An 18,161-nucleotide genomic window follows, 5' to 3' on the forward strand; every position below is an offset into this window, starting at 1 on the left:
TACTCTCTGTTTCCTATCACTTAGCCAATTTCGTATCCAGGCTGCCACTGTCCCTTTTATTCCATGGGCTTCAACTTTACTGGCAAGCCTATTATGAGGATGGGAAGAGAGCGAGAGGAAGGGAGAGAGGGGGAGGGAAAGGGAGAGAGAGAGAGAGAGGGAGGGGAAGGGCAAGAGAGGGAGGGGAAGGAGAGAGAGAGAGAGAGAGTGGGGAGGGGAAGGGAGAGAGGGAGAGAGAGTGGGGAGGGGAAGGGAGGGAGAGAGAAAAAGAGAGCGGGGAGGAGAGAGAGAGAGAGAGAGAGAGAGAGAGAGAGAGAGAGAGAGAGAGAGAAGGGGAGGTGTAAGGGAGAGCGAGGATGGAGGCAGGGATGATGAGGGGGATGGGGATGGGACAATGACCTTGCAGAAACCATGTCCGCTGGAATTGAGCAGCGTCTGAGCGCTGAGCGAGCCTCAGTTTCTCAGCCTCGGGCTGTGGGTTTCTCAACCTCAAACTAAATTTCAATGACTTCCCGGCCGGAAACCACTCAGGTTTCGCTTCTCACCACACGCTTCAAACATCTCGAAACACAAGCAGCACAAAGCCCAGGACAGAGTGTTGCAGTCTGTGAGCGGAGAGGACGAGGGTAAGAGGGGTAAACCGCCCCACCAGTCAATGAGTGCGGAGGAAAGGTTGAGGGTCAAAGGGTAAACACCCCCCCCCGTCAGTGACAGCAAGGAAAGGTCAAGGGTCAGAGGGGTAAACCTCCCCAGTCAGTGACAGACTCAGCAGAGCTGGGATTGAGATCTTTAAGCAGTGAATCTGTCAACAACAACTTGTATTTATATAGCGCCTTTAACGTAGTAAAACGTCCAAAAGCGCTGCACAGGAGTATTTTAAGACAAAAAATTTGACACCGATCCACATAAAGATGAGGATAAATTAGGGCAGGTGACCAAAAGCTTGGTCAAAGAGTTAGATTTTAAGGAGCATCTTAAAAGGAGGAAAGAGAGGTTTATGCAGGGAATTGCAGAGCTTAGGGCCTAGGCAACAGAAGGCACGGCCACCAATGGTGGAGCGATTATAATTGGGGATCCTCAAGAGGGCAGAAATCTCGGGGGGTTGTGGGGCTGAAGGAGATTACAGAGATAGGATGGGGCCATGGAGGGATTTGAAAACAAGGATGAAATAAGAATCTTTCTGCAAACTGTCGGAACCAGCAATCTGCACAGCCTGACCGGAGCGGGTGCTGTGCCCAGACAGGGGGAGGCGAGTAGGCCTGTGCCAAATTTAGAATTTAAAATAATTCCTGTTCAGCACAAACTCTCCTGGTGGTAAATCCTCAGGACAGTAAACACAAGTGAGAAATGTGTTGATAATTAACAGTTCCTCCTACAGATTAAACACAACTTTACATCTTTCATCTAGTTTCCCTCTTGGAAAGTCTGTACATTCAACACTTTAATATTCCATCCTGTTCTACTCACTCAGCAACCCAGAGATACATGGAGATAAATCAAGTGTTTATACCTATTTCAACAACAAATTAAGCATTTTTTTAAAATGCCATCAGCCATAACTATTAAAACTGGGATTTCCACTGCTCCCGGCTGCGCTGTGTTCAGGGCCTGGCAGCTGGTGGGACTTGCTGTTTTGGTTACACCCAGAGAGCAGACAGCTCATTGCTCCTGATTCAAGCTTTGTTCAGACTTGTAACAGCCTCTCCTGCTCAGGCTCAATAAATGACTCGGCTTTTCCGCAGCCTGCCCGGGCGACGGGGCGTTCTGCACAACACATCACAGACCGGGTCCCACAATGGCTCAAGCTTTCTGTGGCAGTCCCAGTAGATGAGGGTAGTGCGATTGATGTAGTGTATATGGACTTTAGCAAGGCTTTTGATAAGGTTCCACATGGTAGACTGGTCACAAAGTTAAAAGCCTATGGGATCCAGGGCAAAGTGTCAAGTTGGATTCAAAACTGGCTCGGAGACAGGAAGCAGAGGCTAATGGTTGATGGGTGTTTTTGTGACTGGAAGGCTGTTTCTAGAGTTGAATATAGGGGGTATGATTAAGAAGTTTGCAGATGATACTAAAATTGGCTGTGTGGTTGATACTGAAGAAGGAAGCTGTAGATTGCAGGAAGATATCAATAAATTGGTCAGGTGGGCAGAATAGTGGCAAATGGAATTCAATCCGGAGAAGTGTGAGGTAATGCATTTGGGGACGGCTAACAAGGAAAGGGAATACAAATTAAATGGTAGGACACTGAGTAGTGTAGAGGAACAAAGGGACCTTGGAGTGCATGTCCACAGATCGCTGAAGGTAGCAGGCCAGATAGATAAGGTGGTTAAGAAGACATACGGAATGCTTGCCTTTATTAGCCGTGGCATAGAATACAAGAGCAGGGGGGTTATGCTTCAACACTAGTTAGGCCTCAGCTAGAGTACTGTGTGCAGTTCTGGTCACCACATTACAGGAAAGACGTGATTGCACTAGAGAGGGTACAGAGGAGATTTACAAGGATGTTGCCGGGAGTAGAGAATCTTAGCTATGAGGAAAGACTGGATAGGCTGGGTCTGTTTTCCTTGGAACAGAGGAGGCTGAGGGGAGACCTTATTGAGGTGTATAAAATTATGAGGGGCATAGATAAAGTGGATAGAAAGGACCTATTTCCCTTAGCAGAGGGGTCAAAAACCAGGGGACACAGATTTAAAGTAATTGGTGTAAGGTTTTAGAGGGGATTTGAGGGGAAATTTCTTCACCCAGAGGGTTGTGGGGGTCTGGAACTGCCTGAAAGGGTGGTAGAGGCAGGAACCCTAACCACATTTAAGAAGTACTTGGATGTTCTAACCTGCATGGCTGTGGACCAAGAGCTGGGAAGTGGGATTAGGCTGGATAGCTCTTTGTTGGCGGACGCGGACACGGTGGGCCAAAATGGCCTCCTTCCGTGCTGTGACTTTCTATGATTCTAACCGCAACACAGCGATTGGTCCACTGCAGCCACCATTTGTTCCATCTCCTTTAATCGTTCGAGGGCAGATTCACCAACAAAAAGCAAAACCCAACAACAGGTCACAGATAATTCTTGCGTGAAGGGGGCTGTAGGGAGTGCGCCAGCAGAGGTCCTGCTCCCCTGGGCACAGGTCCTCTTATCTTTGGAATGCATGGATTCTAGGTAAGGATCTGTGTGTTAGCGCACGGTACCAAACACCACTGACACACTTCTACCTGTAACAGGTGTGATGTTAATAACCCTGACAACTAGACTGGATTTCAACATTCAGTTCTTTCATTATATAATCAGCTTCATTTTAAACACTCAGTGGCCTGGATTCTGCAGTCATTACACTTGCCCACAAACTTTCTGTGGGGTTTTACACTGGAACTTATGATTATTAGAGCGCCATTTCAGCACAGAACCCTCTACAGGGGTTCTGGGACCTGTGTGAACAGAGCAAGCAACGGCGTGTCTCCTCAACCAATCAGATTGAAGAATTGTTAATGAGCAGCGCTGAGTCTGAACCAGGAAGTGTATGTTAGAATATTTGATTCAATGCCAAATCATGTACAGAAAGCGAAAGAGAGGGAAAGAAAGATTGGATTAAGAGAGATAAAAGAGACAAAAAGCAAAAACGAAAAAATTATTTAAATGTTTTAATTTTTTTTAAATCTCCAAAAGTAATTAAAATCTGAAGGAATGAGACTCTACACTTCTAAAAGTTAATTTATTTTTATTCATTCCTGGGATGTGGGCGTCGCTGGGAAGGACAACATTTATTGCCCATCCCTAATTGCCCTTGCGAAGGTGGTGGTGAGCCGCCTTCTTGAACCGCTGCAGTCCTTGTGGTGAAGGTACTCCCATAGTGCAGTTAGGGAGGGAGTTCCAGGATTTCGACACAGCAACGACAATATATTTTCAAGTCAGGATGGTGTGTAACTTGGAGGGGAACTTCCAGGTGGTGGTGTTCCCATGTGCCTGCTGCCCTTGTCCTTCTAGGCGGTAGAGGTCACGTGTTTGGGAGGCGCTGCTGAAGAAGCCTTGGCGAGTTGCTGCAGTGCATCTTGTAGATGGTACACACTGCAGCCATGTGCACCAGTGATAGAGGGAGTGAATGTTCAAGGTGGTGGATGGGGTGCCAATCAAGCAGGCTGCTTTGTCCTCGATGGTGTCGAGCTTCTTGAGTGTTGTTGGAGCTGCACTCATCCAGGCAAGTGGAGAGTATTCCATCACACTCCTGACTTGTGCCTTGTAGATGGTGGAAAGGCTTTGGGGAGTCAGGAGGTGAGACACTCGCCGCAGAATACCCAGCCTCTGACCTGCTGTTGTAGCCACAGTATTAATGTGGCTGGTCCAGTTAAGTTTCTGGTCAATGGTGACCCCCCAGGATGTTGATAGTGGGGGAACTCAGCGATGGTAATGCTGTTGAATGTCAAGGGGCAGTGGTTAGACACTCGCTTGTTGGAGATAGTCATTGCCTGGCACGAATGTTACCTGCCACTTATCAGCCCAAGCCTGAATGTCATCCAGGTCTTGCTGCATTCAGGCATGCACTGCTTCAATATCCGAGGAGTTGCAAATGTAACTGAACACTGTGCAATCATCAGTGAACATCCCCACTTCGGACCTTATGATGGAGGGAAGGTCATTGCTGAAGCAGCTGAAGATGGTTGGGCCTAGGACACTGCCCTGAGGAACTGATGTCCTGGGGCTGAGATAATTAACCTCCAACAACTACAACCACCTTCCTTTGTTCTAGATATGACTCCAGCCAATGGAGCGTTTTCCCCGATTCCTATTGACTTCAATTTTACGGAGGCTCCTTGATACCATATGTCAAATGCTGCCTTGATGTCTAGGGCAGTCACTCTCACCTCACCTCTGGAATTCAGGTCTTTTGTCCATGTTTGGACCAAGGCTGTAATAAGGTCTGGAGCCGAGTGGCCCTGGCGGAACCCAAACTGAGCATCGATGAGCATGTTATTGGTGAGTAAGTGCCGCTTGATAGCACTGTCGACGACACCTTCCATCACTTTGCTGACAACTGAGAGTAGACAGATGGGGCGGTAATTGGCCGGGTTGGATTTGTCCTGCTTTTTGTGGACAGGACATACCTGGGCGGTTTTCCACATTGTCGGATAGATGCCAGTGTTGTAGCCGTACTAGAACAGCTTGGCTAGAGGCACGGCTCGTTCTGGAGCACAAGTCTTCAGCATGACAGCCGGGATGTCATCAAGGCCCATAGCCTTTGCTGTATCCAATGCGCTCAGCTGTTTCTTGATATCATGTGGAGTGAATCGAACTGGTTGAAGACTGGCTTTTGTGATGGTGGGGACCTCAAGAGGAGGCCGATATGGATCATCCACTTGGCACTTCTGGCTGAAGATGGTTTCAAATGCTTCAGCCTTGTCTTTTGCACTCGTGTGCTGGGCTCCGCCATCATTGAGGATGGGGATATTCATGGAGTCTCCTCCTCCCGTTAGTTGTTTAATGGTCCACCACCATTCACGACTGGATGTGGCAAGACTGCAGAGCTTTGATCGGATCCGTTGATTGTGGGATTGTTTAGCCCTGTCTATAGCATGCTGCTTCCGCTGTTTAGCATGCATGTAGTCCTGTGTTGCAGCTTCCCCAGTTTGGCACCTCATTTTTAGGTACGCCTGGTGCTGCTCCTGGCATGCTCTTCTACACCCCTCATTGAACCAGGGTTGGTCCCCTGGCTTAATGGTAATGGTAGAGTGAGGGATATGCCAGGCCACGAGGTTGCAGATTGTGGTGGAATACAATTCTGCTGCTGCTGATGGCCCACAGCGCCTCATGGATGCCCAGTTTTGAGCTGCTGGATCTGTTCTGAATCTATTCCATTTCATATTATTCCATCTATGCCACATAACACGATGGAGCATGTCCTCAGTGTGAAAACGAGATTTTTGTCTCCACAATGACTGTGCGGTGGTCACTGCTACCAATACTGTCATGGACAGATGCATCTGCGACAGGAAGATTGGTGAGGACGAGGCCAAATAGGTTTTTCCGTCGTGTTGGTGTTCTCACCACCTGCCACAGTCCTAGTCTGGCAGCTATGTCCTTCAGGACTCGGCCAGCTCGGTCAGTAGTGGTGCTTCCGAACCACTCTGTGATGGACATTGAAGTCCCCCACCCAGAGTACATTCTGTGCCCTTGCTACCCTCAGTGCTTCTAACAAGTGGTGTTCAACATGGAGGAGTACTGATTCATCAGCTGAGGGAGGGCGATAGGTGGTAATCAGCAGGAGATTTCCTTGCCCGTGCTTGACCTGAAGCCATAAGACTTCATGGGGTCTGGAGTCAATGTTAAGGACTCCCAGGGCCACTCCCTCCCGACTGTACACCACCTCTGGTGGGACAGGACATGCCCAGGGATGGTGATGGAATAATCTGGGACATTGGTTGAAAGGTATGATTCTGTGAGTATGACTATGTCAGGCTGTTGCTTGACTAGTCTGTGAGACAGCTCTCCCAATTTTGGCACAAGTCCCCAGATATTAGCGAGGAAGACTTTGAAGGGTCGACTGGGCCTGGGTGTGCCGTTGTCGTGTCTGAAGCTGATGCCGAGGTCGATGCCAGGTGGTCCGTCCGGTTTTATTCATATTATTGTTTCTTGTCGCGGTTGTGTACAACTGAGTGGCTTGCTAGGCCATTTCATAGGGCAGTTAAAGTCAACCACATTGCTGTGGGTCTGGAGTCACATATAGGCCAGACCAGGTAAGGACGGCAGATTTCCTTCCCTAAAGGACATTAGTGAACCAGATGGGTTTTTACAACAATCCAATAGTTTCATGGTCACCATTACTGATACTAGCTTTTTATTCGAGATTTATTTAATTAACTGAATTTAAATTCCCCAGCTACCGTGGTGGGATTTGAACTCACGTCTCTGGATCATTAGTCCAGGCCTCTGGATTACTAGTCCAGTAACATTACCACTATGCTACCATTTTCAGGGACAGAGGGGTTATTTGGCAGTAATTAAGACTTATCACACTCTTAAAAATTCACTTACACCTGAATGCACCAGCCCCAACTTTTTCTGGCATGTTTAATGGGCAAGTACTGCAACTTCACACCCTTCATGTATTTTAATGCCAAGTCTCTCGGCAAGGTACTGGTGTAGCGAGGCTTGTGGAGAAGCAGGACGACTCGGACAGCAATATTTTGATATCCGCGTTTACCTGGCCATGTGCAGACGCCAGAAGTTGCTATCCGATTTACTCAATAATAACGGTGGGCGCCGATAGCCTCACCGCATTTTAACCACAAAATCCCGGCCATTGTATCTACTTCTTGCTGTCTGTAAGACAAGAGCTGGCTGATGACTTGGGGCAGCAGCATCCCTTTAAAAACTGCTGTCTATCATCGTTCCTCTTGATCAGGTAACTTGCAGCTGAAATTATTTTCTATTAAACTACCTTTCAGCATTAATCTAAAATGAATACTTGGTGGAGAAGTATAGCGTCTGAAGGTTCCAGTTATTAAAATCTCCAATTAATAAGTGGCGACTAACCCTCATTGACAATTCCGCCTGACTGATTGGCACCTCAATTATCACCAGAATCCAAGAGGTGGCCCGGTGGGCGGGTCCAGTAAACCTGGACACCACAACCACTCACTCATTCAGCTTCCTCACATTGAGGGAGTGGAAAAGTTACTCCAAGGCTGAGAGGGTAGAACACAATCCAATCCCAACTGTGGAGTATCTGAGTATTTATTAAAATGTCTTCTCACACCCCTCTCTTCAGCCAGGTTTAATGAAAACTCCCTAGAGGGGCATTTCCTGGGCAGTTGCCATGTATGTGTGACACACCCACACTCACTGTGCATTGGGGCACAGTTTACATTTGGTGTCCGCAGTCTGACTCACAGGATCAGGTACCCAGCTCGCTGCCCTCCAGTGTCCATGTGCATCAACTCTTGGCCATTCTCCCGACAGTCTGCACAAATACAACAGCGCAGGTCTTCAGGTGAAGCTGTTGGCATCTCATCGGGAATATGGTAAGGAAGTGCCGCCAGCCTTTACTATACGCCCAGAAAGCTCTAATCCCTAACCTTAACACCAACCTTCAATACACTCCCTAACACTCCGACTCTGGGCCACAAAGAGCTGTCAGCACGATACAAATGACACAGATCCATTCTACCAGCCACGTGCCCAGAGATCCTCACATCAGCTCCACCTTACACTTCCCCTCTCCTGCTACAAATATCGACTCTTGCTGGGGTTCAATTCCAGAAACACTAGTCATCCTCCACTCCTCACTCCAGGGGCCACTCCTCACTCCAGGGGCCACTCTGCACAGGCGCATCTCAGCATTCAGTGTCAGCAACTTCACATCACCACACGGGGCCGATTATGGGTTTTCCAGGAGTTTAGTAAAGGTTAGGGATTAGTGTTAGGGAGTACGTTAAGGTCGGTGTTGGGGGGTATTTTAAAGGTCCGTGTTAGGGAGTATATTAAAGGTTGATGTTAGGGATTAGGGAATATATTAAAGGTCGATGTTAGGGTTTAGGGAATATACTAAAGGTCGGTATTAGGGAGTACATTAAAGGTCGATATTAGGGAGTATATTAAAGGTCGGTGTTCGGGATTAGAGTTTTCCAGGCGTATAATAAAGGTCGGCGGCACTTCCTCACCGTATTCCCGATGAGATTCCAACAGCTTCACCTGAAGACCTGAGATATTTAGCCAGGTCTGACTGCAAAATATCATATTACATTTAAATAGCATCTTTCACCTAATGAAAACTCCCAAGGGGCGTTTCCTGGGCAGTTGCCATGTGTCACACCCACACTCTGTGCATTGGTGCACACTCTACTGATTAAGCTGTTACTGTAGATTATTAAAATGCCAGGTTGGCTCAATTTTAGCACACTCACCTCTGAGTCAGAAGGAAGGAAGACTTGCAATTATATAGCGCCTTTCACAACCTCAGGACGTCCCAATTTGCTTTACAGATAATGAAGCACGTTTGAGGTGTAGTCACTGTTGTAATGTAGGAAATGTGGCAGCCAATTTCATACAGCAAGATCCCACAAACACCAATGTGATAATGACCAGATAATCTGGTTTTTGTTTTTTGCCTAAGATGTTGGTTGAGGAATAAATATTGTCCAGGACGCCGGGGAGAACTTCCTTGCTCTCTCAAAACAGTCTCATGGGATCTTTTACATCCACCGGAGACAGCAGACGGGACTTTGGTTTAACGTCTCATCCGAAAGACCGCACCTCTGCACTGAAGCGTCAGATTTTGTGTTCAAGTCTCTGGAGTGTGACTTGAACCCACAAACCTTCAGACTCAGAGCTGAGAGTGCTAACCACTGAGTCACGGGTGACACCAGAAGGCTATGAATTCAAGCCCACTCCAGGATTTAAGCACATAATCTAGGCTGACACTTGAGGGTGTGCTGAACTGTCAGAGGTGCCGTCCTTCGAATGAGACGTTAAACCAAGGCCCCATCTGCTTATTCAGGTGGCTGTAAAAGATCCTATGGAAGAGCAAGGAGTTCTCCCAGTGAGCTGCCTCAATCAACACCAGAAACAGATTAACTGGTCACTTGTGCATTTGTTTTCTGTGGGATCTTGCTGTGCACAAAGGAAGCTGTGTAATAATAGTTACTGAGGTATGGTAGGTGCTGTATAAAAAGCCATTCCATCAGATTAATGTAAAATCGGCACACCCCTGAATATTGCCCCCTGTAACAGCCTCTTCTCATCTGTCTCTCTATAGTGACTGAGCAGTGAGTAAAACAGAGATTGTTCAAATGGGAGCAATGCAACCAAACCCAAAGACATTTCTTGCAAAGTGTGAAAATTGGACCCTGAGAAAGAGCAGCAGATTAGAGACTGCACTCCCTGCTTGGTTATACACCCCTGCATTCAATCCTGAAAACCTTCCTACACATCACTTTAGCGCTAATGCAGTCTGAACAATTCCCTTTGGGGAATGGGTCAGTTCAGGGGCAGAATCTTCCGGATCCAGGTCTCGTAGAAATAGCCCCTGCCCCTGGAATCCATCCCTGCAGAGGCATCACTGGTGGTGTTCCAGGACACTGACACACTGCATGGTCCCACACATTGCAGCAACACTGCATGAACCCCCCCCCCCCCCCCCAAACACACGTTGCAGCAACACTGCATTCACCATCTTCTAACCCACAAAAAGCTGCATTACTACAGCAGAAGGTTAGGTTGATTGGCTATGATAAATTGACCCTTAGTGTTAGGGGGATTAAATACGTGGGGTTACAAGGATAAGGTGGGATATGTGTTGGTGTAGGGGTTACGGAGATCGGGTGGGATATGTGTCGGTGCAGGCTCGATGGGCTGAAATGGCCTCTATCTGCACTGTGGGGTTTCTGTGATTCTGTGAAGTGAGCTGGATGTGACCAGGTTTGTGTTGTAGCTTGGGCCAATCTGAGAGTCGGTCAGTCCAGTTCCAGATGCACGGTGATGTAATCACCAATGCAACAGCTCAGTGTTCCTTACCCATCACCGCAACTTGCCAGAATGCTGCCATCACGCACAAACTGACAACCCCTGATCGGCTGCGGTCACTACAATCACCTGCTTTCATTCTCTGCATTTTATGGCTCTTCCTGTGAATTCACTTTGCTGCTTCCAGATCATTATCCTGATCAAAAGCTCATATTCTGATTGGCTGTTTTCAATGAACACAGATTGTTTCACATGCTGCCGAGAACCTGCTCCCATTCCAGAGCTGCCCGTGGGGAATCTACGCGAACTAGAATTTCTATCCATTGGTCTATAAAAGTTGTGTGACAAATCTGCCACTTTGTCATTCCCAATCTACACAACAACCCGTAACAGAAAATCCCTTCAACTTGACCACAGGACAGCCTTGAATGGACTTCCGAATGTTCCAGCATTCTGCAGCAGTTTGCACTATCCCAGACTGTACATTTGATGGGATAACAGCCACCTCACGAGATACACTAGAGAGTGGGTACAAATGATTATCCTGCTCTTTCCTGTGAATCCATTTCACCACAGGACCTCTGTTTAGGCCCCAATGGATGCAGAACCAAACTTTCTGTGGATGCAAGTTCATAGATGCACAGAAACAATTTAAAAATCAGAAAATGGCTTTGATTGTGTAAAGTGATGAACACATGGAGTCAAACAAGTGATCCCCACGTTGCATGTCTCTATAAACTGCCACAGGGGTTCTGCACTGACAGGGGGCGTTCTCCCCATACACTGGTTATTGAAATTACTCCCCAATAGGACTGACAGAATCGAGATAGCCTCACCTTATCTCCGTGCAATTTTAGTACTTTTCAGTAAAATCCTAAATTCTCTCCTTACTAATCCCTGGAGTGTGGAGTGTCCAACTGATTGCTCACACCACCCATGGTCAGTGACCCCATGGAGTTTCCATTCAGTACAACAGGCTCCCTAAATCAGAAGCTCTCCCAACAGGCTCCAACACCTCACCCTGCATATCCATTATCCCGATGGGGCGATACTGTGTGCTGGGAGTATGGTGTGTATAACTGTACAGCATTTCGCCAACATGAAGCACCACAGTTATAGCACGTCCTAACCCAGAGTGGTAGTCCTTAACTTGTGGGTGTCTGCTATTCTACTCCAGGCATTACAGTTATACCATACTCTAACCCCACTGGGATATCAATGTTCTCTGAGAGCCATGGTCACTGCATGGAGAAGGACAATGGGCCAGGGTTTACTTGGAAAAACAGATGGAAACGTGGAATATAATCTCCAAAACACCAGTAAAAATCCCAGAGTCCCATATAATTAAAACTAAAATTGACAGATTCAGTCACCATAAGGCAGCTATCACTATTACTGGACGGTTCCTGGGGTAAGCACATGTCAGCTTCAGACAGCACAGAAGGAGACCATTCAGCCCATCGCGCCTGTGCCGGCTCTTTCAAAGAGCTGTCCAATTAATCCCATTCCACCGGCTCTTTCCCCACAGCCCTGAAAATGTCTCCCTTCAAGTATTTATCCAATTCCCTTTTGAAAATTACTATTGAATCTGCTTCCACCGCCCTTTCAGGCAGCGCATTCCAAATCACAACAACACCGCTGTGTAAAAAAATTCTCATCTTCCCCCTAGTTCTTTTGCCAATCACCTTAAATCGGTGTCCTCTGGTTACCGACCCTTCTGCCACGAGAAACAGTTTCTCCTTATATATTCTATCAAAACCCTTCATGATTTTGAACACCTCTATGAAATCTCCTCTTAGCCTTCCCTGCTTTAAGGAGAACAATCCCAGTTTCTCCAGTCTACCCACATAACAGAAGTCCCTCATCCCTGGTACCATTCTGGCAAATCTCCTCTGCACCCTCTCCAAGCATGTCTTAACTGAGTATCACCAGAGTTTGTACACAGTTGATATAGAGCACGATTATAATGTGCTCCAACACCAGTGAGATATTACATAGAAACATAGAAGATAGGAGCAGGTGTAGGCCATTCGGCCCCTCGAGCCTGCTCAGCCATTCAATGCGATCATGGCTGATCATCCAAGTTCAGTACCCGGTCCCTGCTTTCTCCCCATACCCCTTGATCCCTTTAGCCTTAAGAAATATATCCAACTCCTTCTTGAATATATTTAATGAATTGGCCTCTACTGCCTATTGTGGTAGAGAATTCCACAGGTTCACCACTCTCTGGGTGAAGGAATTCCTCCTCATTTCTGTCCTAAATGGCTTACCACTTATGCTTAGACTGTGACCCCTGGTTCTGGACTCCCCGACCATCAGGAACATCCATCCTGCATCTAGTCTGTTCAGTCCTGTCAGAATTTTATAAGTTTCAATGAGATCCCCTCTCATTCTTCTAAACTCCAGCAAGTATAAGCCCAATCGACCCAATCTCCCCTCATACGTCATTCCTGCCATCCCAGGTATCAGCCTGGTGAATCCTCGCTGCACTCCCTCCATGGCAAGAACATCCTTCCTCAAATAAGGCGACCAAAACTGCACACAATACTCAAGGTGTGGTCTCACCAAGGCCCTGTACAACTGCAGCAAGACATCCTTGTTCCTGTACTCAAACCCTCTCGCTACGAAGGCCAACATACCATTTGCCTTCTTAACCGCCTGCTGCACCTGCATGCTTACCTTCAGCGACTGGTGCACAAGGACGCCCAGGTCTCGTTACACTTCCCCTTCTCCCAATCTATTGCCATTCAGATAATAAGCTGCCTTCCTGTTCTTGACACCAAAGTGGATAACCTCGCATTTATCCACGTTATATTGTATGCCAATACCCCAGAGGAGTGTTTACACTATACAATCACCCCCTGCACCCTATATTCACCCACCCACTGCCCTATAATCCCCTCCAAGCCCTACATGATTCCCCCTGCGCCCCGCACCCTCCCCCAGCGCCCCTCCCTCGCCGCCCGTACTCACCCCCAAGCGCCCCGCACTCACCGCCCATACCCACTCCCCCACCCATACCCACTGCCCCAGCACCCCGCACTCACCACCCGTACCCACTCCCCCAGCTCCCCTCCCTCGCCGCCCGTACCCACTCTCCCAACTCCCCTCCCTCGCCGCCCGTACCCATGCCCCAGCGCCCCGCACTCACCGCCCGTACCCACTCCCCCAACTCCCCGCACTCACCGCCCATACCCACTCCCCAGCGCCCCGCACTCACCGCCTGTACCCACTCCCCCAGCACACCCCCCCCCAGCGCCTTGCATTCACCCCCTCACATTATACCCCCACACTGATGGGTCTAGACACTGTTAGTTATTGTGTATTTAGCAGTAATTTGCTGTTTATTCTCTGCCTCCTTACCTCTCGCTCAGGCCGGACGGTGTAACGCTCATTTGGCTCTTCTCACTGATTGCTGCTCCCACAAATTACCCAATTCTCATTTTCTCCCCCAAATTCTGATATTGATCGATAAGCGATAATCCGGGACGAGTAAAAGCTGTAGCTCTGTCGATGGCCCAGTGTGTCCCGGGTTCGTGCCCTGCTCCGGGTGTTTATCGGGACTCAGGGGCGACTCCAGGAGTGAAGCCCATCCCAGAGAGCGAGCAAACCCCCCGGCCCAGGTATCGATCAGCGATTGGTATTTATCGGTTCAGTCTCATTACTTGACCCAGGGCGGTATCGATTTGGTCTTGTCACCGACTCCAGTGCGGCGTTCCGGCCCCGACAGCAGCGACTCAGCCTCAGTATCCAGCGCGGGGTCGATACAGGATCGGCCTGTGCTGCCGGGCACTCGGGCCCCGGGCTGCGGTGTGTGTCGGGCCCGCTCGGTGCTTCACTCTCCCGGCTCCATGCCGAGCCGAGCCGAGCCGAACAGGGCCTGGCTGGAGTGCGGGTGCGCTGGGCGGGGGTGCGGTGCTCTGTGTCCCGGTACCCCGGGGGTGCGGCTCGGTGCCCGGGGGTGGGGCTCTCGGTGCCCCGGCTCTCGGTGCCCGGGGGTGGGGCTCTCGGTGTCTCGGTGCCCCGGCTCTCTGTCTCTCGGTGCCCCGGGGGTGCGGGTCTCTCTCTCTCTCTCTCCGGTTGTTACTTTGTTACTTTGCTCAGACCGCTTCACCTCCGGCCGCTCCCTCCGCCGCCGATTCACCCCCGCCCGGAGCCGCGCCGCCCGCTCCCTCCCTCCGCGCAAAGTAATCCCGGGTTAAAATCCCGTGGGAGAGCGGCGGCTGCCCCGCCCGGACACTGACCCCCCCACTGACCTCCCCCCCCAGACACCGACCCCCCCCCCGACACTGACCCACCCACTGACCCCCCCCCAGACACTGACCTCCCCCCCCCAGACACTGACCTCCCCCCCCCAGACACCGACTTCCCCCCCCCAGACACCGACCTCCCCCCCCCCCCAGACACCGACCTATCCCCCCCCCCCAGACACCGACCTCCCCCCCCCCAGACACCGACCTCCCCCCCCCCCGGACACCGACCCCCCCCCCCCCCCCCCAGACACCGACCCCCCCCCCCCAGACACCGACCCCCCCCCCCCCCAGACACCGACCCCCCCCCCCAGACACCGACCCCCCCCCCCCCCCAGACACCGACCCCCCCCCCCCCCCAGACACCGACCCCCCCCCCCCCAGACACCGACCCCCCCCCCCCCCCAGACACCGACCCCCCCCCCCCCCCCAGACACCGACCCCCCCCCCCCCCCCCCAGACACCGACCCCCCCCCCCCAGACACCGACCCCCCCCCCCCCCCCAGACACCGACCCCCCCCCCCCCCCCCAGACACCGACCCCCAGACACCGACCCCCCCCCCCCCCCCCCAGACACCGACCCCCCCCCCCCCCCCCCCCAGACACCGACCCCCCCCCAGACACCGACCCCCCCCAGACACCGACCCCCCCCCCAGTGAGTGCAGATTCCAGACTCCCCTCGACACTGGGTCTGGGACAGGGGGCAGGTCCTCCAGCCCAAGGAGGCTGACAGCAGTCAAACACCCCAGGTTGGAACCTGGGAAATACAAATAAGGACAGAAGGTCTAACTCTAACATGATCTTCCTGCTCATGTTGGCTCAGTTACACACTGATTTTTCCATTATAAATTCCTCTCTCCACATTTACAATGTAAACTGGTCCCACTGTAATAACACACTCCCACCAGCAGGAGGCAGGCATTACAGTGTGACACGTTTACATAGGAATTTATAATAGAAATATTTATAAACATATAAGGACAGACAGTATAACTCTAAAATAAGTACTGAATTACATCTGTGTGCCCTGGTCCCATTATCCCTGCCCTCTAACTCATCCACTTGAAGACAACACATGGACTTCACTCCCTATGTGCAACCTATGAGAGATCAAGTCTTATATAATTCTTTGTACATTAACACCTGTACGTTACAGTATGGCACAAAGGAATAAGGATGTTTATATTATACAAAACCTGTGACAAGTAGCAAAAGCAGGATCAAATGCTACTGTCAGACCCTTTGAGCTACTGAGATCAGTGCGTTATATGGACTTCCAGAAAGCATTTGATAAAATCCCTCATAAGAGGCTGTTAACTAAAGTTGAAGCCCATGGAATTGAAGGCAAATTATTGACCTGGTTAGGAAATTGGTTGAGTGGCAGGAGAGAGAGAGTGGGGATAATGGGTAGGTAATCTAATTGGCAGGATGTGCCTAGTGGTGTCCCGCAGGGATCTGTGTTGGGGCTTCAACTATTCACTGTATTTATTAACAACTTAGATGATGGAATAGAAAGCCACATGTCCAAATTTGCCTATGACACAAAAATAGGTGGCATTGTAAGCAGTGTAGATGGAAGTATAAAATTATGAAGAGATACTGATAGGTTAAGCGAATGGGCAAAACTGTGGCAAATGGATTTCAATGTAGGCAAGTGTGAGGTCATCCACTTTGGACCTACAAAGGATAGAACAGGGTACTTTCTAAATGGTGAAAAGCTAAAAACAGTGGAGGTCCAAAGTGACTCGGGGGGTCCAGGTACAGAGATCATTAAAATGTCATGAACAGGTACCAAATGGTTGCATAGTTGGTAATGTTACTGGACAAGTAATCCAGAGGCCTGGACTAATGATCCAGAGACGTGAGTTCAAATCCCACCACGGCAGCTGGGGAATTTAAATTCATTTAATTAAATAAAACAGTTAGTAACGGTGTCCATGAAATTATCACATTGTCGTAAAAGCCCATCTGGTTCACTAATGTCCTTTAAAGGAAGGAAATCTGCTGTCCTTACCTGCTCTGGCCTATATGTGACTCCAGACCCACAGCAATGTGGTTGACTCTTAACTGCCCTCTGAAATGGCCGAGCAAGTCACTCAGTTGTACAAAAACCACAACTAAAAACAACAATAAGAATAAAACTGGACGGACCACCCGGCAACGACCTCAGGACCGGGTTCGGACATGACAACAGCACACCCAGCACAGTCGACCCTGCAAAGTCCTCCTCACTAACATCTGGGGACTTGTGCCAAAATTGGGAGAGCTGTCCCACAGACTAGTCCAGCAACAGCCTGACATAGTCATACTCACAGAATCATACCTTTCAGCCAATGTCCCAAACTCCTCCATCACCATCCCTGGGTATGTCCTGTCCCACCGGCAGGACAGACCCACCAGGGGTGGCGGCACAGTGGTATACAGTCGGGAAGGAGTGGCCCTGGGAGTCCTCAACATTGACTCCGGACCCCATTAAGTCTCATGGCTTCAGGTGAAGCATGGGCAAGGAAACCTCTTGCTGATTACCACCTACCACCCTCCCTCAGCTGATGAATCAGTACTCCTCCATGTTTGAACACCACTTGGAAGAAGCACTGAGAGTAGCAAGAGCACAGAATGTACTCTGGGTGGGGACTTCAATGTCCATCACCAAGAGTGGCTCGGTAGCACCACTACTGACCGAGCTGGCCGAGTCCTGCGGCAAGTGGTGAGAGAACCAACACGAGGGAAAAACCTACTTGACCTGGTCCTCACTAATCTGCCTGTTGCAGATACATCTGTCCATGACAGTATTGGTAGGAGTGACCACTGCACAGTCCTTGTGGAGACAAAGTCCCGTCTTCACACTGAGGATAACCTCCATTGTGTTGTGTGGCACTACCACCATGCTAAATGGGATAGATTCAGAACAGATCTAGCAGCTCAAAACTGGGCATCCATGAGGCACCTAAAAATGAGGTGCCAACCTGGGGAAGCTGCAACACAGGAGTATATGCATGCTAAACAGCAGAAGCGGCATGCTATAGACAGAGCTAAGTGATCCCACAATCAAAGGATCAGATCAAAGCTCTGCAGTCCTGCCATATCCAGTTGTGAATGGTGGTGGACAATTAAACAACTAACGGGAGGAGGAGGCTCCATGAATATCCCCATCCTCAATGATGGCAGGGTCAAGCACGCCAGTGCAAAAGACAAGGCTGAAGTGTTTGCAACCAATTTCAGCCAGAAGTGCCGAGTGGATGATCCATCTTGGCCTCCTCCTGAGGTCCCCACCATTACAGAAGCCAGTCTTCAGCCAGTTCGATTCACTCCACGTGACATTAAGAAATGGCTGAGCGCACTGGATACAGCAAAGGCTACGGGCCCCGACAACATCCCGGCTGTCGTGCTGAAGACTTGTGCTCCAGAACTAGCCGCGCCTCTAGCCAAGCTGTTCCAGTACAGCTACAACACTGGCATCTACC

The 18,161-nt window shown here is 49.8% G+C and overlaps 1 protein-coding gene across 11 annotated transcripts in view; it reads right to left on the minus strand.

Moving 5' to 3' along the window:
* The window catches only part of LOC147100184 (rho guanine nucleotide exchange factor 12-like), a 278,585-nt gene that overhangs the window by 249,858 nt on the left and 10,566 nt on the right, over positions 1-18,161 (minus strand). For 4 of the 11 annotated variants that reach the window (XM_085967605.1, XM_085967600.1, XM_085967604.1 and 1 more), the window contains exon 1: positions 13,811-14,627. The exons of 6 other annotated variants lie outside the window; for them this stretch is intronic. In XM_085967605.1, coding sequence (XP_085823731.1) covers positions 13,811-13,842 — 32 coding nt within the window. In that variant the 5' untranslated portion in view covers positions 13,843-14,627. Of the gene's footprint in view, positions 1-13,810; positions 14,629-18,161 lie in introns of those variants that run through there. One more of the 11 variants, XM_085967599.1, reaches the window with a different exon arrangement.

Source organism: Somniosus microcephalus, chromosome 26 (genome assembly GCF_052327205.1).
Source record: "Somniosus microcephalus isolate GS21.2 chromosome 26, FLI_Smic_1.0, whole genome shotgun sequence".
Classification (NCBI taxonomy): Eukaryota; Metazoa; Chordata; class Chondrichthyes; order Squaliformes; family Somniosidae; genus Somniosus; species Somniosus microcephalus.